This window comes from Cupressus sempervirens, chromosome 3 (assembly GCF_028749045.1).
Source record: "Cupressus sempervirens isolate cs-2001-9-10 chromosome 3, ASM2874904v1, whole genome shotgun sequence".
Classification (NCBI taxonomy): Eukaryota; Viridiplantae; Streptophyta; class Pinopsida; order Cupressales; family Cupressaceae; genus Cupressus; species Cupressus sempervirens.
The window spans coordinates 119348947-119370542 of record NC_143120.1 but is presented as its reverse complement, the minus strand read 5'-3'; the positions used below and the strand labels follow the sequence as shown (position 1 = coordinate 119370542).

General features: G+C 35.4%; 1 protein-coding gene across 2 annotated transcripts in view; it reads right to left on the bottom strand.

The window, feature by feature from the left end:
• Positions 1-3475: 3475 nt before the first annotated feature.
• The window catches only part of LOC149565065 (cytochrome P450 CYP72A616-like), an 85006-nt gene continuing 66885 nt past the window's right edge, over positions 3476-21596 (bottom strand). For both annotated transcript variants that reach the window (XM_089818616.1, XM_089818617.1), the window contains exons 4-5: positions 4351-4744; positions 3476-4121 (exon numbers count right to left, since the gene is read on the bottom strand). In XM_089818616.1, coding sequence (XP_089674742.1) covers positions 3696-4121; positions 4351-4744 — 820 coding nt within the window. In that variant the 3' untranslated portion in view covers positions 3476-3695. The remainder of the gene's footprint in view (positions 4122-4350; positions 4745-21596) is intronic.

Genomic DNA, 21596 nt, shown 5'->3' with positions numbered 1-21596 from the left:
TCTCATGAGGCTAGTGACCACAAATAAGTTCTCTTGGTTTAGGAAGGCCATTGACCTTGTACTTGATTTGTATTTTGTAACTCTATGGGATAATTTACACTGTGATTTCAAGTGGAAAATGTTGAAATTTAATGGTCATCAACCTTATAGATCCTTTAATTTATCGTTTTCCTAATGTGTTATAATTTACCCATAAGAGGCTAAACCATTTTAATCAATAGTGGTAAAATACACTATGTAAAGGCACAGTTATTTTTACCGTTGTCCCTCAGAAAAGTACAAAATAGCTAGGCATCCCCTCTTGGAATCCTCTCTTTTGAAGTGTTTGAACACTCCTTAAGGGTTATAAGAGCATCTATGACAATTATGAAAAATGTCATAAGATTCTATGACCACCTATGATAGTTTATGACATATTCCTTCACAAGTAGACATGCATGAGAGATGCCTCATGACAATTGTAAGAGCATCTATAAGTTGCCCTTTTGGGTGGCATTCACTTATTCCAAGTAGTTAGGTGTGAGTAGTTCTTCGTGGTTTAGTAACCTATTGTTTGGTGATTACATAGTTGTATTCATCTCACAAAATTCTACGAATTGGTTTCTTGAGCTTAAGTCATTAATTCGATCTTGTTCAATTTTGAGGATAATTGAGTGCTACTAAATTCTGCAAAGGTCTACAAATAAGTGTATTGTTGTATTCTTCATTGGATTAGTAAGTACCCTTAAAGTATAGAGAAAACCCACAAATAATCTGGTCTCAATTTTGTTGTTGCCAAGAAAAATGTGAATTGTAGAGAAAACCCTAGACACCTAGGTCACACAGATCTAAGAAAAACTAAAGCTTTGCAAACTTGGTCAATTAAAATTTAAAAAAAAAAAAAAAAAACTTATAGGATATAACAGATTCTAGTTGCAATAAGAAACGACCAAGAAATAGTTGTGCGAAAAAAGATAAAAAAATTGGCTTTAGAATCTCGCATTGGCCAAAACTTGATCATGGAAATGGTAATTAGGTCTACAAAATACAGTACAAAGTCATCATTTTCCACCTGCAAAACTAGGTCGCAAATAAAAAGTAACTAGATTTATCATTTTGAATATTGAGGCAACAATGGGGTGAAGAAATGGCCCAAAGACCCATGTATGAAAATGACCAGGGCAATGGTCGTCAAGCACGAGCACAAAAAAATGACGACCATCAAACAAGATAAATGTAGAAAGGAAGGTCAAGATTTGTGAAAAATGGTGATTATTTGTAAAGAAAAAACATCATTGGGGTTGTTTAAGAAAGACCCATGACCGAAAAAATAGAGACAAAAACATGATTTTGTGCTTCACCAAGTCGTGATACAAGAGAAATCCATTTGTGAGAATGGCCTCCAATCTTGTCAATGTGTTTCAACAAATCCTTAAAGCTTATTTTCTAGAAACAAATAATTTTTAAAACAAATTATTTTTAAAACAAAATATAATAATTTTTTCAAAAAATAACACTCCTCGAATACCATATTACACAGATATGTTGGTTTAGTTAATGAATGAGCAAGATGTTCATTTATAGTTTATAGAGACAATGTTTCTTTTACAAAAAAATAGTTGTTATTAAAAACATTTATACAATTACAAGATTTAGAATATTAACCATGAAAATAATAAAAATCAAGATATTAAGCAGATATTATTTTAATCGTAATGTACTAGCCTCTCCTTGGTGGAGTCTTTTTTCCGAAAGTGGTTTCTCCATTTTTTAAATCTAATGTTTTATGTGTAATGGTTTTATTAGTTCCTACCAAAGGCAGGACACTATTACTTTCATTCAATTCAATTTTTCAATTAAATTGACCAATCAACTCATAGGATTTAAAAAATTAAAAGAAAGTTTAAATATTTATATCTTTTCTTAATTTTTCATTATTTTATAAATCACATTTTTCATCCACCCTATTGGGCCATTCTATTTTTGGTAAAGAGAAAATTTAATTTTCTCCAATAAAAGTACAATATTCTCTAACAACTCTATCATTAATTAATGAATGCATTAATTAAAACTTTATCTTTTCCACATTTGTGACAAGTTCATTAGATTTTCAAAAAAAAGTAATATTTTTATCTTCCACCACACCACTTTGAACAAAAATGAATGTCTAATCAATATTAATTATCACAGTTTATTTTTTTTACCAAGTTCAAATATAGAGTTAAATATTTTATATTTCTTATTTTAAATATATTTATTACTTTTACATTGATGTTTATTTTTGTCAATTGTAAAATATTATTTCTTTAAGTTTGCACTATGTTTTACTAGTTACTATTTCACAATCTTGCTTTTTTTTTAAATACCATTTTACAAATTGTTAAACTAATACCACCCTCAAACATACTAGATATTTTGGTAATTTGAATAAAGTAATCAACAATTTATTTTTTTTAATTAAATATTTCAACTTGTAATTGAATTGATAGAAATCATGTTATAATAAAGTTATTCTTTAGTTTCAGATTTGCATTAATCTTCAATTTTAACTTCATGTTGCAAGCTTTCTTACGTTGTTTTACAACATAGCTTACATGTAAGAGGAAACATGAAGTCTGAGAGCAATGTAAGCACGAATTTCCTTTCTCTCGAGGTTTTTTATACCTAAGAGAGTTATTGTCACTTACATAAGTTTTTTATACCTAAGAGAGTTATTGTCACTTACATAAGCCAAATTTTATCTTCTGCCGTGGAAATAAGAATACAAATATTTCGTTGGTGATTAAATGTGTTTAAAAATAGAGGACAAGCTCGAACATAACTTGTATCACATTGGTGATAGATTTATACAATTCTCTTTGTGCAGCTTTTCAGGGTTGAAAACATCAAACAACAATATAAATTTGTAGTAGTTCTAAAAATTTCTCTTTCAAAGATATTTATAGGTTGAGAACAAAATATAAGCTACACAGTATTGTTTGCTAAGAGTATTCTATGAAAAGCACTACGTAAATGACTGGAAACATGGCTGAATATAGGAAGGAAAACTGGTATCTAACCAGATGGCTGTATTATATAAAATTACGGTTGCTTTTATGGAATAGCCCGGAAATGTTGATTGTTCTCTCTTTAACCTAGTTATGGGATATACTCTTTCAATGGAGTGAAGTACAATGTGTGGCTGTCTTACATCATTAACTGCCACTGAACAAATTATCTGTATTTAATTAAATGCACTATTCAGATATCACCGTATTTCTCATCCATGTGAAGACAATTGCTGTTTTTGGTTATGCAAGTTAATATTACATTCCTTTTAAAATAAAATAAACCTTGAGCAAAAGGTAAACTAACGACATTTTGGTTTGACTAAAAATAATTTCAATGAAGATTGGTTGAAACTTAGTTTAATCAGGTTGAATCATCATATAATTTCGATTCAGATTTGATAATGAAATGAGCCATATGTGACAAGGTCAACAGAGGTCCTGGGGGATAGCCACAATAATCATATGACTAATAATTTAAAGATATAACCATACAGTACCAAATTTACACTGTATTAATATATAGGAGTCATCACCCAAAAATATTAGTATTCTACCATGCTTTATATCAAACAGTTACCTATCTATGCACAATAATAATATACCACATACTTGACTTGTAGTAGTTCAAAATGTCAAATGTTTACTCAGGATCCTTCGTAGGTATATTTAATTCATTTGGAGGATGACCTGAGCTCCATATTTGGGCTTAAGAGAGAATAAATGAACAGGTGAATGGATGTAATGAGGTGAAATCACAAAGGAAAAATGTTGCAGTATCATGGCCAATATTACTTTGGCCTCTAATAATGCAAAGTTTTGACCAATGCAAATCCGTGGTCCTAAAGAAAAGGGCATGAATGCCATGGGATGTTTAGCAGCTTTTGCAATTCCCTGGCTGAACCTTTCTGGATTGAACTCATGCACATCATTGCCCCACAACAATGGATCGTGGTGCATTGCAAGAATTGGAATATAAAGTTGAGTACCTGCAGGAATTGAGACTTTTCCCAGCTTCATTGGTTTTGATGGCTGTCGATTCAATGCCAGTATAGGTGGGTACAGTCTCAATGACTCATTGAAAATCATTCCCATCTGCAATGACAAGGGTACAATATATTTTTATCTACAAACCAAAGTATTGTATTAAGCTTTCAATGAATAGTTCAATATTGGGAAAGCACAGACTATATGCACTACTTCCTCTGCTATCTATCACCACATTTCAACTAGTTCCTAACTTAATAAAATGGAAACAAAACATCTTTGAGACAATCATTGGAAACGATAAAATCTGGGTAAGATTGAGAGTGTGTATTCTTACAATCTTTAGGCCATTCACAGCATCAGCACTCGGACATTCATTTTTCCCACATACTTCTAACACCTCCCTACGTGCTTGATCTTGCCAGTCTTGATGCATTGCCAACAAGACCATGGTCCATGTCAAGAGGATTGTTGTCGTTTCCTGTCCAGCTATATAAAAAGTTTGGCATTCAGCAATTACATCATCTATGGTCATGCTCGTGTTATTATGCAGCTTTCCTCCACCCTGATTCTTGTTGGAGTTCATCAATAGTCCAAGTAAATCTGTGCCATAGTCACTTGAATTTTCAATGATAGCATTCCTTTCCCTGCCTTCAATCACCTGTCTTATACATCTTTTAATTTCTTTATCCAACCACCATCTAAGCCTATTCTCTTTTGTAGGAAGAAACCTGTTATCAGAATTCATTCTTGGAGTCAATCTTCACAGCTATTATAACAACCAAAATTAGACAAATAATCTCCTTGAAAGTTCAAATTATGAAGGTCCCTGAGATATCAAAAGTCATAAAACCTTCTCTATGGTTCATCAATGAATATCTGTGGTTTGCATGCATCTTTACAGCATTAGAAAAACAGGATTTGATTAGAATTAATAATGAAATATGGATAAAGTCAGATCATTTTGTGCCACGAATCTCAAATTCCTTTTAGAAAAATAATTCCAGTCATTTATGAAAATTGAAAAGGAAAGGCAAGAGCCACTTGGAACTGGTTGGAATTATGTAGGCATCCCCATCTCCTAAAGGGCCAGCAAAACCTTATCTAATTTTTTTTTGCATGATAGTATCTAAAGCGTAAAAAAGAAAATGGGCACAAAAAAACATTGTCTAAATTTGACATTTGCATATGGATGTTGGTATCTAAAGGGTCAAGAACCTTCATCAAAAGACATTTTTTTACTACCCATAATTTTATGGCTCTAATGACCAGATTTTATACCAACCATCTTTGTAGATATTAATAAGTGTCCACAACAGAAACTCTTCAGCCATGCATTCAGATTAAAACATTCTTCTCATACACAATGTTCAGACTCAGATGCCACTTTGCACCAAGTAAACTCCAAATGTTAAGAACTTGAGAACTATTTGGGACTACGGTATTCTAATGTCAACTCTGCTATGTTTAAAATCTATGCTCTAGTTCCACTTTGTCAGTATCCTATCTAGATGTCATCAAGTTGCCAATGCCTCAAGTAGGGATTACATTGGGACAAATATTCAGAGGAAAACGATCCAATTCAAATTCTGAATTCCCATAAAAGTTGTACCTTGCACACTATAATGAGTCTCTTGCAACAATGGCTTTGAGGGATAAACTCCAGAAACCAAAAGTAAACCATAGAAGACAAAACCATAAAAATAGGAACATCTTGATTTATTATGAAATCTACACAGTTACCATACAGAATAAAGAAATCACAAAGTGGCTTCATAATATGAAGTTAATCCATAAATGATAAAAACAGATTAAATTGCCAATGGACTTCTTACTCATTAAAAGGATTGAGACAGGGAGTTACAGTTGACTGCTTAGCAAAATTTGATTTTCTATGCTTATAAAAGGGGTTAAATTTCTAGAAATAATAAACTTCTCAAGGTAACATGGTCATCTGTATTTGCAGAATGAATAAGGCTACAAATTGTCCAGCAATTCAGTCAAAAAAAGATCAGAACAAGCAGCATTTAGGTCAAAGTTGACAACAAAATGATCCTACTGCAAGACAATCATCTTCAAACAACAATAAAATATATAGATAATATGGCATTATAGAGTTGTATGACTATATATCACTCAGGGACAGTCCATCCTTCCACAAGGATCTTGCTCCTATAGTCAGTTCTGTATGATAATGAGCATCCCATTTATACAACTAAAGAGCTCTCATCCAACTTCATGCACCAGACATCAGACAGTAGTGACTCAAGTGTATTACCTAGAAGAAGCAAAGGTTTCAGTGCTCCTAATCCTGAATACACAAGCTGAAACTCCCTCCTTACCTAAACATATGAAAAAACAAAGTATGACTCTACAGTTTGTATTCAAATGATAATTGATTGAGATGTTCAATATTAAACAAAGGAGACGAAAACTCCTCGTATAAGAAATTACACAAGATCTTTACATAATAGAAATGATTGAGGAGGAAAGACAAAATAGGAAGTCACTAAAAACTAACTAAATGACTTAAAGAACAAAAAGTTACTAAACAATAAGTAATTGACTTAAAGAAGAGAAAGTTACTAAACAATAAGTAATTGACTTAAAGAACAGAAAGTTACTAAAAGCTAACTACTCACTCAAAAGAAAATTACATGACCATTATACTAAATATTACAATATTACTTTAATACCCTTCCTTAATAGTCATTCTATTAAGTACCATGCAGAATCTACTAATCTTTTGGGCATTAATGAATAAGAAGGCTGACTCCTCTTTTGAACGCTCTATGACAGGAACCTGTTGCTAAGACCCTCCCTAGTTGAACTTCTGATCAGCCAACTACTTTCTACAGAACTTCCTCACATTCTAAGTGCCTTCCGACATGATGTTGGGTAACCAAGCCATCCCTCTGCTATCCAGAGACAAAGATCAACTTCTCAAAAACTTTGAATTTTGTTGATAAAAATTTGGCAAAAAACCTTGAAACAACTATTGTGCCAGAAACTCATAAAAAGAAGCTGCTGCAAAATAGCACCATAATTGTTGAAAAATCATCAAGCCCCTGATGCAATGTTGAAATCACACACAATTTTGTGAACAAATTGCCAAAAACTCCAAATACATTTGTAGTAGTACTGTTCACCCTAAAAATGCTAGGTGTGACTTAAAATAGTCTCTAAGAAACCATAATTTTGGGGAAAAACATCAAGCCAAACCCTTTTACATTGGAAATATCATGATTTTGGGAGGAAAAAACCATGAAAAACCCTCCACTGGTCATGAAAAGCATTGTTGTGTGGTATTACCCAACCATCTTGCAGGTAAAACAAGACACACCAAGTCACGATGAAGACAAAGCCCAAACATTAAATTTGTAGAAACAAACTTCCATCATGTGGTATGTAACCCTCAAATGGAAAAAGTTCAAATGATTTTTCAACAAAAATTGCTATCTCTTTAAAAAAACCTTTATTTTTTAGAGAAAATAAAAAAAACTCGTTCAAAAACCCCCGATCTAAGAAAACATGAACTCAAAAAATCCTCAATCTGAGTTTTATCAAAATAAAACCACAATTTCATAAAAGAACAGTAAAAAATCTATTAAACTTTTGAAGGAATTTCTACAACACCTTGTGATTTTTCATAAAAAATCATTGGAAACCTTCTGACAACAAATTCCAGGTATTGAAACAACTAATTTTTATTTTTTTTCCAAAAAACTAACTATGGGGCTTTGATACCGTGAATAATGATTGAGATTGATCCAAATTATGGAGTCAGAATACAATATGTAATGTATAACCTGCAATATGCTTCATTTGTACCTGCACTGGGCTATGGTATTATTATAGATCAAGATATAGAGTCTGTTTGTGATCCAGTTTGTCAACAAGCTGGCAGAGTCTTAGTTTATCCAGTTCAAATTGACCTATTTCAAGAGACAAAAGCTTGAAAAGAGATGTATGCAATCCAAAAAGTGGTTTCTTTCATTTCAAATAAAAATTTATACAATTTGCCTGAGATCCCAAGGGTCATCAAAACCCCTTGGAATTCAAAATGAACAGTTTGAATAATATTTTATTAAAATAAAACAAAACAATTACAAAAAAACTATATATATTTTTAGTCCAACTTCATAGAAGTTGTAACTTTTTGCTCAGTGCTTGAAAACACGAACACTTACACCATTGGAAAGATCTCGCTCAGTGCTTGCTTACACCATTGGAACGATCTCCAAGAGCTCTAGTTTCAATCAATTAACACCGTGCATTTGGTAATTGAGTTAAAGGATTGTTGAAAGTTTCACACCCAAAATTTTCTCCGAAGACTTCCCAAATTGCAATTTACTAGAACATAAGAAATACCAAAAAATTAAATTTTCAATATTTTCTTTCATAACTTGTGCCATCTCTATTTGAGCTCCCATGGATTGTGTTCTATTCATTCCTCTCCCTAGAGAGGCAACGGGACCTATTGCATAGAAAACTCTGCAACAAATGAGGGAAATGAAGTTGAATATATTCTCAAGTAAGCCACTTACCCTGATGAGCAAATTGACCAGCTTAAACCACATGGTAAAAAAGAATGTTCTACCTCCACAGTAGCTTCCATGACCTAATCACTTTGTAGTGGAGCAATAGCTTTTGGATTCAATTTTGTGGTATTAATGTGCTCAACAACATCTAATAATGGAAGAAAATAAGGCCTCAACAATTCTACATTGAAGACTAGATGAATACCCAAAAATGGTGGAAAGTTGAGTTCAAATGCATTTTCAACGGTTTGTTTGATGTTCTTATATGGACCATAACAAGAAAGAATAGAGTTCCTATTGGGCCCCTACAGTCTCTCATTCTTAATGTCCAAGCATACCTTATTCCCAACTTGAAAATGATGAGGAGTCTGATGTTTAACATGCCTCTCCTTATATTTATTATTCGTGTGTTCCAAGATTGCATGAACCTGTTGAGTAGGTTATGAATTTTGTCAACAAATTCCATTGCTTTGTCTTCCTCCTTATCCAAACATGGTACAAAATCATGTTGAATGATTGGTACGGAACATCCATGAGTCCCAAGACTAGTAGCCAAGACAAACTTCAAATGGACTTTGGCTTGTTGAGTTGTAGCTATGTTGTTCCATGTGTGAGGATGTTTAGACTGATACATTCATAGAATTTGGATGATCATTCTATTGACTATCTCAGTTTTGGTATCTGTTTGAGGATGGAATGCAGAAGACTTTGTCATTTTTGTGTTCATCTTGGTCCATAGTGAAGACCAAAACTAATTGATAAATCTACTATTTCTATATGAAATAATGTTGTAATGCAGACCAAAATGAACCCGAAAATGCTCAAAAAATAGCTTTGCAATATCTTCTACAGACATTTCCTATATACAACCTACCATGAATGCTACTTTTGAAAATCTATCTACCACAGCATATAAACAATCATATCGTCACTTGGTGGTAGGAAGACCAAACATAAAATCCAGAGAAACTAAGTGCCATGGATTATCCAAAATAGGAAGTGGTAAATATAAGCCCAACTTAAAAATTTGCAGGCTTTGCAATAGGACATGTTGCACAGGCTTGAATTATGAAATTACATCATGTTTCATCTTTGGTCAATAGAAGTATCTTTTAAGTATAGCTATAGTCATACCAATTCCAAAATGACCTATAACCTTGTTGTAGTAAGCTTCCCAAATCAACTTCTTGCCTCCAAGATGGCAAAACATTCCATCTAGCAAATAGAAACTGCAAACATCTTTAGCTTCCACAAGCTGATTGTAAATATCAGAAAATTCATTATTGTTACTATACAAATGAGCCTAATTTTCTATTTGGTGACCACATGATTCTAACACCATACTTATAGCTATAATTAAGGGCCAGTTCAAACAATCTCCTACTTTGTTAGTGATTCCTTTCTTATGTCGAATCTTAAGATGAAATCATTAGAGACAAATAAACCATCTTTAATGTCCATCATTCTGCAATTTTCCTTGTGTTTGTAAAAACTGAAGAGGCTTGTGATCTATGTATGACAATTTCCTACCTAAAATATAGTGTTTACATTTGAAACTTTTCTATAGGCTTGAACAATGGCATATAACTCCTTGTCATAAGTGGGATACCTATGCACTTTATCAAAAAATGGTTCACTATAGTATGCAACCAGATGACCATGTTTCATAAGGACTGCTCCAAGGGCATATTCAGATGCATCAATTTTTATTCTAAAAGATTATTGTGAATCTGGAATAGATAAAACTGGTGCTGAGCATAACCTTTGCTTTAACTCCTCGAATGCTTGATGTAGAGCACCAGTCCATCTGAATTTTACTTGCACTCCTCACAGTGACCGATTTAGAGGCCAATCCAAATGTGAAACTCAAAACACAAATCTGTAATAAAAAATTGACAGCCCTTGGAAGCTACATAGCTCTGCAAGGTTTGTTGGAGAAGGTCAATCATTAATCACTTATATAATTTCAGGATCAACATGAACACCCTCATGGTCAATAACATATTCCAAATATTAATACTTTGCATATAAAAAGAGCACCTTCTTTGTTTATGTAGAGTCTATAATACTTTGCATATAAAAAGAGCACCTTCTTTGTTTATGTAGAGTCTATGGTCTTGCAAGCTCGAGAGTACTTGTTCCACATGCTTCAAATGCTCCTCCCAAGTTTTCCCAACTACGGAGATGAATATCTCGTTCAGATATACAACTACAAAAGAATCAATGAATGGCCTAAGTACATCATTCATTAACCTCATCAAAGTGGCTAGAGTGTTGGTTGGGCCAAAAAGGCATTGCCAACAATTCAAACAATCCTTCCTTCAATTTGAATGAAGTCTTCCACACATATGCTAGATCAATTGGTACTTGATAGTACCCACATTTCAAATCAATGTTGGTGAACTAAGCCCTTCTGAGCAAGTCTAGAATATCATCCATCTAAGAAATTGGATACCTGTTTTCCATAGTGATTTTATTCAAAACCCAATAGTTGATACTGAGTCTCCATGTTCTATCCTTTGTCTTTGCAAGAACAATTAGGCAGCCACATGGTGATGCACTTGGATGAATATGCACTTTTTGAATTAACTCTTGTATCTGTCTTTTGATTTCATCATTTTCTAATGTTAACCTCCTATGCATTGGCTAATTAGGAAATGATGTCCCTGGTATCAATTCAATAGAGTGCATAGACTGATAGTATGATGGTACCCAAGTTGGCGACTCAAATACATTCTAATATTTTGTCAAAATATGGTCCAACAGCCTTTGTTGGTTTGTTGCAGTGGTCACTATGACATGTGAGTTACACACAATTGTTTTTCCTTCCTTGGGACGAATCATAAATAATACAAATGTTCCAATTTGTGCAATCAATTTTTTCCATTTCTTTGCACTAATTAAGGATGCAGAGTGGGCAAGACTTACCTCTAGATCTAGTCCTTTTGTTCACCAAGTTTAATTGCCACATTGCATGCTCTAGATCCATAAAACATCTAGAGAAGCTTGTTGATGCGAGTTTTGTATCACTTACATAACATATTAGGATTTGAATATTCAATATGGGATATCAAACATGCAACTCCTCTCTTGAAAAGTTATTACTCACGAAGACATAAGCAATAGCTCCAATGTTCCTTACACCATTCGACACTCGCTCAGTTTAATCGATGTGATTTGTTGGTAATCACGTAGGCAACCTTATGCTATTCTTTCGAGGATGACTTGGATTTTGGCGAGATGAAGATGATGGTGGCTCGGTTTGTGAAATGTGCGGAGGCAAAAAATGTTGATGGTGGCGATGATGGAGGATGTGTCTGCCAATGGTGATGTTGATGGGAAAGCGATGGTGGTGGAGGGTGAATGGATGTGTTCTACTACTAGACCTACTCCTCTAACTTCTTTCCCTAAACTTTGACTACCCAGCTACTCACTATTCTACTCCTACTCCTATGAATGGAAGGTTAGCAAATGGACGGGGTTTGAACCTAATGAGAGCTGACCAACGGCCTCACTTCCACAGGTGCAATGATTCAAAGGAACAATAAACTAGTTCACCACACAAAGCTTCCCAACCAGCCGCTAGGATGCTAGTGGTCTAGTATTGACCCATATCAAACATTTACCAATGCTACCATACAACTATCCACCTACTTTACTTTCACTTAAACAACTTAAACAACTTGAAATGAAATCTAACTAAGTGGAAGTAGAAAACATGCAATAATACCTAATGTTCTTAATCAACATGCAAATCGCAACAATGAAAAAGAGAGCAATTTTGGTATTATCTTCGCAACAATTTCTCCAACCACTTTACAAATGAGAGAAAATGGCCTTTTATAGGGGCCAAAAATACAATGGATGGTGGAGATCAAAACAAAATCAATGATCCAGATTAGATCCTCAAACCCCTAATTAGGGTTGTCACCCCATCGGCCAATGAGAAGATGCCACCTCATCAATGGACCAATGAAAAAAGTGCAAAAAGTAGCAACCAATGAGAAGGCACCAAAATGGTGGCCAATCAGAAATAGACACTTGTCCTGTTCTAGAAGAAAGGGAAATTGCCACTTGGGCTTACATTAAATGATCTTCTAATATAAATCTTCCCTTTTCTTTCATTTTCTTAGCTAAGGCAATGAACTTAGCTAGCCTTTCATTAACTTCTTCCATAGGAGGACAAGGTGTGTGCTTCGCCCTGAGTTCCACTGACTTCACCACACTGCTTGCTGCTTGTAGCATCCTTTCTTAATCCTTCTCATATTCTTTTGCAAATCCAATAAAAGCATTGAGAGAGGAAAAGATGCCCAAATGCTTCTTCTTGATAGCAACCTTTCCTAACTCATCCAACCTCGATCCAAAATCTTTCTCATTGATATTCTCCTCTTAGCCAAGGGGGATTGTCCTTCCTTCAGTCTTTCCTTCATCCGTATCATGTCCACTGTAGCGATATTGGTGTCGATTATTCTCTTCATTTTGGAGAAGAAGGGAGTTTTGGGCATCATATCCTCTTTGTCTTTCTTAGTGTTTGCTCGCTTGGGATTCTTACTTGCACTAACATCCTCCATGTTCGTCGCCCTATTACGGCATGGTAGAGTGGTGGACTAGAAGGCAAGACGAACCAAGAGGAGCAATCCTTAGACTAGAGCGAAAGATGGATGTCAGCTTAAGGACCCCTTGCAACTCTAGATGATGAAAATTCACCTTAACCAATAATCTTACAGCGAATTTTCGAAACCTAGGACAAGACCTCAAGAACTTCAAATCCCTTTGCAAATCAGAAATTTATCATGCAATTCACCTCGAAATAAAATTACCCAACCTAGGGCAAAAATCGCAGCCTCTTGAAAAAAATCAGAATTTTATCTCCCACAAAATTCGGCTCGCACAAATTTCAGCCTCTACAAAATTCGCTCTCCACAAAATTCGGCCTCCACAAATTTCGCCCTCCACAAAATTCGCCAAGCAAGAAGAGTGCAGATCTGCTCTTGCAAAATCACCAGATCTGCTCTTGCAAAATCACCAACGCCTTGAGAAGGAGAAGTGAGAAGTGAGGAAGAAATGGGAGAGCGGCCTCCTCTTATACCCAAATTTCTTACTCCCCCCAAGCTGGCCGACTTGGACCCTAAGAGAAAAAAAAACAATAATTAATGCAAAATTATGGCCCACAATTAAATACTTAGCTAAAATTAAATTTGCCATGATGAAAATTAACTTTTTAAATTGCCAATTGGACCAAAATTGCAAAAAGAAAATAAATAATGCCTTGGAGATGTTAAATGCTTCCATTTAATGAGGATTTAGTAATTAATACATCATTAAAATTGTATTTTGGCTAACTAAAAGCCATTTTTCAATATTAAATTACCAATTTCCTTAAAGGCAAAAAGTTTTCAAGACAATTTTAATCTACTAAAGCCTTTTTTTTTTTGCAATTTCTCTCCAAATCGATTTAGCTAAGCAATTTTAGCTTTTTAACACATAAAATTATTTCTCTAGAGCCTAAAATCGATTTTGCAATTTTATTTCACCATCACAAAAATTAATCTTTTTCACCAAAAAAATAATTAAGATTTTCCAAAAAACCAAATTTAACAAAAATTTCATTTTTTGAAAATTATCCAAATTTATACAATTATATCCAAATTTTCAAAAGAAAATGTCTAAGTACAAAATTCACAATTTTATCTTGCCAAGTTGGAATTAACTTTGAAATTTGTTCGGCCTAAGGATAGAATTGGCGGCTTTGGAAAATCAAGTTGAAACTAGGTGAAAATAAATCTAACCTTTCTCCCACTGGCCTGAAAGTGTCCAAGGCTCAAAATTTTCAAAAAATCAAAATTGTTGGACAATCCAAAAATTTGCCAAGGCGATCAAAAAAAAGAGGGTCCCCAAAATTTTGGGGCAATGGTGTGAAAACCTCACAACAGAGCTACATCACAATTATCTCATTTTCAAATGGATTGATGGAATATGGAAGACAAATTGCTTGTTCACTAGAATATCTCACAACTGGTTTGCCCGTCCCATAGAGTAGGGTTTTTGGTGTGTTGTCTTCAAATTCAATCTTTTCACAATCTCAATAGAAATTAAATTCTTTTGGTCATCACTATCAAAAATAAAGTGCAATGCTTCAAGCTCTGGGTTTCGGCCCAGTATTTTGTCAATCGGTGTAGATGCTTTTTGGGGATGCCTCTGCTTGCATCACCATTAATGGTCATCAGTCTGAAACTTTTGGGCTCTTCAGATCTATCCGCCAAGGTTGTCCTCTTGCACCTTCTCTCTATGTTTTGGCTACTGAGAGCTTTGGTTATCTCCTGGCCAATGCTATTTCACGAGGTTTGGTGCGTGGTATTTCTTTACCAGAGTCAACCACTCAGCTAGTTAATGGCCATTTTGCAAATGATTCTTTCCTCACATTGATTGAGGATGAGGAGAATATTGCCAATGCTTTACAATGTTTAGATACTTTTTTTCTTGCTTCAAGGTTGGCTATCCAATGGTAGAAAACCCTTTGTTACCCACAATCTTTTTTGCCAAGCCCTCACTAGTTGCAACAATATGGAGGGAAATGGGTCCAACATGGTGGAACTTTTTAAATTTTTGGGCATTCCCTTTGCTTTTCAAACATCTCCTGTGGAGTTGTGGAATGTTGTACTTGCTCGAATTGAGAAGCTGGAATATTGGATCACTAAGCCCCTTTCACTTGCAAAAAAGTTTCAAATATGCTCCAAAGTGCTTGCTACTAATGTATATTATTCTTCTTGTTGGGCTCCCTCCAAAGCCTCGTACCTTAAGCTTGAACGTCTTCTCAGTGACTTTCTATGGGCCTCTGATGCTGTACATCACAGCTTTCACAGAGTCGTCTAGGACTTTTGTTGTTTACCCAAGGATTATGGTGGTCTTGGCTTGCTTTCCACCCACAAGCAGGGGATAGCCCTCTATGCCAAGTGGGTCATACAGGCTCTCACTAGAGATGACGCCTGGAAAATTTTGTTACATCCTTGCGTTTCTTCAGGTTTTCCGGTTAACCAACCAGCCTAGAAGGGGATTGGTTTTCAAACCCTTCTTGTGACTTCTGAACCTGTTCAGATTCAGGTCACTTCTGTTGCTAAGAGCATTTGGAAATCTAGGAAGCCATCAAACCTTGGCTTCGCTAGGCCGGTAATGGATTCAAAGATGGGCTCTCGATGAATCAACAAAATCTTTGGTGGACACCCTTGTTTGCCACTCAAGGTGTGCCTTTAACCAAGATTCGAGGAGCCAGTGCTTTGCGTTTATTTTGCACGGGTATCAAAACACCCAAAGAATTATTCTCTAGGGTTACTATGAGCCTTTGCTCATGGGAGGATTTGCAAGTGCAGTTCAGGCTTACCCGTCCAGATTGACAGACAATTGATCTTCTAGTTTCTGCAGTTCCTCCCAATTTGTTACACAAGCTTGGAATTCACTCATCCTGCCCTTGGTGGAAAGATTGGAAGTGCTACCCTGCCACTCCAATGACCAGTTACAAGCCCAGGCTGGGGTATCAGTGGTTGGTGCCCCATCTTCCAATGGTTGATACCCTCAATCAGCATTGGCATTTGCATTCTTCGCATATGACTTGGAGTCTTAGATTTTCCATTGTCTGCCATACCATCATAGAGCCAAAGATTGCTCACTTCTCCTGATGTCTCCTTTTGCAGGGCTTGCCTTTGGGTCCTGGGCTTCGGCATCTAGGAGTTCCTGTTCCTAGATGCCCTTTTTTGGCAAGACTAAAAGTTTTTTGCATATTTTTTGGTTTTGTAGAAGAGCTCAGAATTACTGGCTCTGAATTTTTTATTTTTTCAAGCCTTTTCATCTATAGAGGCCTTCACTTGGCATATGGTGGTTCTAGGTGATGCTTTTAGATATGCTCAGATTTGGCATGCTTTTAGAATGGAGATATTGTTCACAATCTAGAATGATCACAATGTTGTTTTAATCACAGCTTTCTTGATATTCAAGTTGCAATGTCCTCTAACGCACGTATATGTAATAATGTCATGATGCAGATTCAAGTACAAACTGACAAAGTCACGCTAGAAGTGGCACACCTACAAGAGCTACTTGCCCACTAGGGAAATGCCCCTTGTATGGTTGCCCGAGTGCCTCCGGATGCTTTATCCAATGATCGTACTGCGCAGAAGTTGGCCCCAACCAACATTCCCGCCCATGAGAACCCGCAGAGCTGAACCATTAGTACGTCACATGCTTAACTTAAATCATGCACCCAAACTGCCAGATTTATCCCGTAGATTCAAACCTCAAATAGTTCTATGGTTCGGCTCGTGGTCGCCGAAGAGGCTGGAGCAGTTTTCCTTGCCGCTTGCAAACCCCCAAGTTGCAGCCTTGTTGCCACTCTCCCAATGGTAGCTTTCGTGGTCTTCGCCGCTCGGCCTCGCCTCCTCGAAGGATAGGCTCGGGGTTGGTCCCTGGTGGCTCCCCCTACTGCCGCTGATGTGGGTTGGTCATCTACTCACTATGACACCAAGTGAACTTTCCCTCGGTTGGATTTAGCCATTTCTCCTCCCAAGGTTGAGGAAGATAAAAACAAGGATGCTGATAAAGATGTTGTTGCTGCTAACGGTTGGGCTCCCCCTAAGCCAACCAATAACCCCAAGGATTTCTGGCATTCTGATGACAAAGACCCTCCTTTGGCTAGCACTACTCTTACTGAAGTTTTTTATTTCTGCGTATGTTTTTTGATGAATAGTTGATCTTCGGCCTTGGGCCGTTTGAACTCTCGATGTGATCTTGTATCCCTCGGCCCCTTTTTTGTGAATATGCATCTTTAAATTTTAAATTAATGGAAAAGGTCTATTCATCAAAAAAATAAAGTGCAAAGCCTTTCCTCCAACCCACATCTATGAATGGAACAATCTCTCCCCATCCTTACAATGCAATATTTTGCAGCAGCAACTATGGCATATGGGTCTGCCTCAAAGACCTATTCACTATCTTTTTCTCACAAGAGTCTATTGGTTTAGGCTCAACATCTTCTCAATGAGTCTCCATTATTAGAAGCTTTATACTTCTACTATCTTTAGTGTTATGAGAGACACTTTTATGAACTTCACACCACATACTTGTATCCTATTGTGGTTTCTTCGCACCTGATGCCTTCTTTGTTGGTGAATTGGAAAATGAATGTATGTCTCCCAACAGGTTTATTACTTTCACCTTTGGATTTGTTATTCATGAAATAATCACTCCTGCCTTTCTGCTTGAATTTTTCCTCAATTTAATCAAACCCCTCTTGCATTTAATAAAGTCTATAGTTTAATGGCTTCTTAGTAATGAAATTCGCTGCCCATTGGTTATTTGAATAGCACCATTGGCATTATTTAGATGCTGTTACTGTCTTAATTGTGTGGTGTCCCATTTGCATTTGAATTCCTCCAAACAGATCTGTTTTTTATATCAGAAACATGGCCACTTGAGCTGAATCAATGGCCCTTTGTCCAGTGATTGAGTAACATGAAAATTGGTTCCATTGGCATTGAAATTTGCAGTCATTCCATTGATCATTGGTTAATTTGAAACTGATTCCATTTATAAGCTTGATCCATCCTTAAGTAAATGCTGATAAGTGTTTAATAATCTCAGGTGGAAATTGAATTGATAGCTTCTCTTTCATTGATAAATTTGTCTCCCCCCACCAAATAGATCACAGCCTTATCCACCTCTTATAAATCGTACCCATAGCATTGAGAAAAATTGCACTTCCTTGGGTATAAATAGTTATTAATTTTGTTTCTACAATATTGCATGGCATTTTTATTTTTTATTTTATCACCTCCATTATAATTGACTAGCCTCAAATCGCTTGCTAGATCATCAAATTTTAGTCCATCAATTATTGATTGCCTCGTCATTGTTTGTAAAATCAATGTCCACTATCAATAAAATAAATCCTCATTTTACTCTTTGGTTTCCTTATTTAATTCAATCCATCTAGATTACCCCATCCCATTGTTAAATCAATGAGGGTCTGTGGTTAAAATCCTTCATTAACCTTGGGGTGGAAACCACAACCAAGTTAGGCAAAACTGCCAATCACCAAGTGGAAACCACCTTTGACTTGAGCAAAACCATCAATCGCCAAGTATAAACCACTAGATACTTAGGTGGAAATCACCACCTACTTAGGCGAACTTAAAATTCCAAAAGTGGAAATCAAGCTATACTTAGGCAAAACCACTATGAGCGTTGGCAATTTGGCTAAGTAGGATAAGTTGGAACAATGTTAGAGTTGTCACTTATTGCAACATATACTTTGTATAAAGAAGACATTATGTACAGGGGAAGATTCTACAGTTAGACATGGAAAATTGTCTAAGCATGAGTTAGTTATCTAGCAGAATGGAGACAGTTTTGATGTGTACAGATGACAAAGACATTATTGGCACATGCGTAGTTAGGAACAGACAGTGCAAAGTGTCAAGATGATGTATGTAAGTGCACAAGTCGGTTCGGTCAGTATAGAAGATATGACAACTTTACTAGTTGCAGCAGTATACATGCAGAATATAGCTTAACAGTAAATGGGTAATTATGAGCTAAGGAATTATTTTGTTTATGAAATTATTATTTGACTAATTAGGGATGACATCCTAGAGGTTAACCCTAAGAGAACAAGGGTTAGTATTGCATTTTGCCAAGCATGTGAAAGCTTGAAGGCCGACTAGACAGCTTTTGCAAAGTGTAAAGGTATAAAGGAAAGAATGCAATATGCGAAGTTGTGTAGATGTTGTAAGTGATATACGAACTTATGTGAAAGTTGTATGTATGATATGTGAACTATATGTAATTCGAATTCTAGTGTATAATCAAAGGTATGTGAAGCGCAGCAAAGGAAAGATCAGATATTGAAGATATCAGCATTGTAAAGAGGTATTTGTATCTATCTCTTTTGTATCAAGGAACTATATTGTATATTGCATATTTGAGTAGTGGGCTCATCTTGCATGCATTATGTAATTCTACATGACAATCCTCTAACAAGGACGGAGACACTATATGTATGTAATATACTCCTAACAGGGTCAATATTCTTAACCAAGTACTTTTATTTAGTGGATCATTTTGTGGGTACCATCCCCGCCGGGGTTTCCCTTTGGCCAAGGTTTCCCTGGTTAAAAAAATATGGTGCTATGAGTTCTCTTTGTGTATGGTTATTTTTACTATTCAACATTGTTAGTTTACTTTCATATGCAAGTTATAAGGCAATTAACAATAACCAATTTTGGGCAAAGTTTGTAGAATACCGATTCACACCCCCCTCCCCCAGTATTCCCTATTTCTAACAATTGGTATCAGAGCACAGTTACTCAGAAGTGACTTAACAACTTGAGTAAGATCCCTATGGATATCGAATAGCTGCAGAAGAATCTTGAAGAAGCTCTTGAGCAAATTGATATTCTTCTTGAAGAAAGAGATAACATGAAAGAAAGATATGAAGATGTAAAAGACTACATTGGGAAATTGAAAGACAAGATTGATCATCTCAAATCCAAGAAGGAACCTAAAGATCCAGACAAAAGATAGTGATGAAGAATCACGATTGAAAAAAGAAAATGAGATTTTGAAACATGAGTTGAAGATCGTTGAATTAAAATTAAGTTAAAGGAAGATGATTGCAAAGTTGAGTCAGATCTGAAATCTAAGGATACAGATCTAAGATCCCATCTTACAAAAGTGACATCTAAACTTGAATCCATCAAGTTAGAGCATGCAGAATTTGAGAAGCATAATACTATTGTGAAAGGAGAGTTAACCCAGGCTAAACAACAATTAGAAAAGTTATATTCAAGTAGTGAGAAAATGGATGAGCAACTATATTTTTAGAAACCTTCCTAAGATAAGACTGGTCTTGGATATTTTATTGGAGAAAAGTCAGCAAAGAAATCTGAAACAAGAAAGGAACTAGATCCAGTTGTTGAACACCTTGAACATAAGAAGGATGCCCAAAATAAGATTGAATCACATCAATCTAAAGATGCACCAATAGAAGTTGAGCAAGCAAGTCAACCTGAGAAAGTTAATGAACCAAAGGCAACAAAGCAAGTTGAATCACCTAAAGAGGCAAGGTATGAATTTAAAGGTAGATGCTTCATATGTAATGAAGTTGGTCATATGAAGAGAGACTGTATGGGTAAGTAATTCAAACCTATTACTAATTTTTATTGTTATAATTGTCATGGTTTTGGTCATAAAGCAGTTGATTGCAAGAAACCTAAATTTGATATTAATAATAGCAATAGTAGAATGTTTAGAGATACCAACCCTGTACATAATGAAAGAAGAAGATCCAGTGAAAGGACATCTAATGAAAGGAGATCAAATGAAAGATCTAATGGAGCAAGAGATCACATTGTGTGCTACAAGTGCAACAACTTTGGACATATTGCCAAAAATTGTAGAACACCAATTAATCAGTTTGAACTTAATCAAAGAAGAAGTACGCTAGTATGCCAACTATGCAACAATTTTGGTCACATAGCAAAATTTTGCATAATGGACTTGAGAAACATCAATAGGAATCCAAATTTTAGAAGGAACAATAACAGAAATGTCAAAAGGAATGATAGTAGCAATAATAGTTAGAAAGATGAATTGAGAGAACATACAGAAGAATTTAAAGAGGTATTTGTCAAAGCAAAAGATCCATCAAGTTCACATGTAGTATTGAAAGAACACTATTTTGATGCACCTGATGAAAGATTGAAGTCAGCTATTGTGTGTGATTCATCCTATTTGAATTAAACACCTTTCAATTAAAGATCGAGTAACAGAGAGATGAAACTACAGTTAGAGATCGATTTAAGAGTTCTGAAGTTAATATGAGGTAGAAGACCATGTATAGAAGTCATGGTTAAATGCACAAACAATTTGGAAATCACATGAAGTTATACAAAAGAAAACAAATCTACTAGTAAACATAAACAACTTTTGTGAATTACATAAAATTGCATACTTACACAATTCATCTGAAGATCGATTTGATGAGATATAAGCC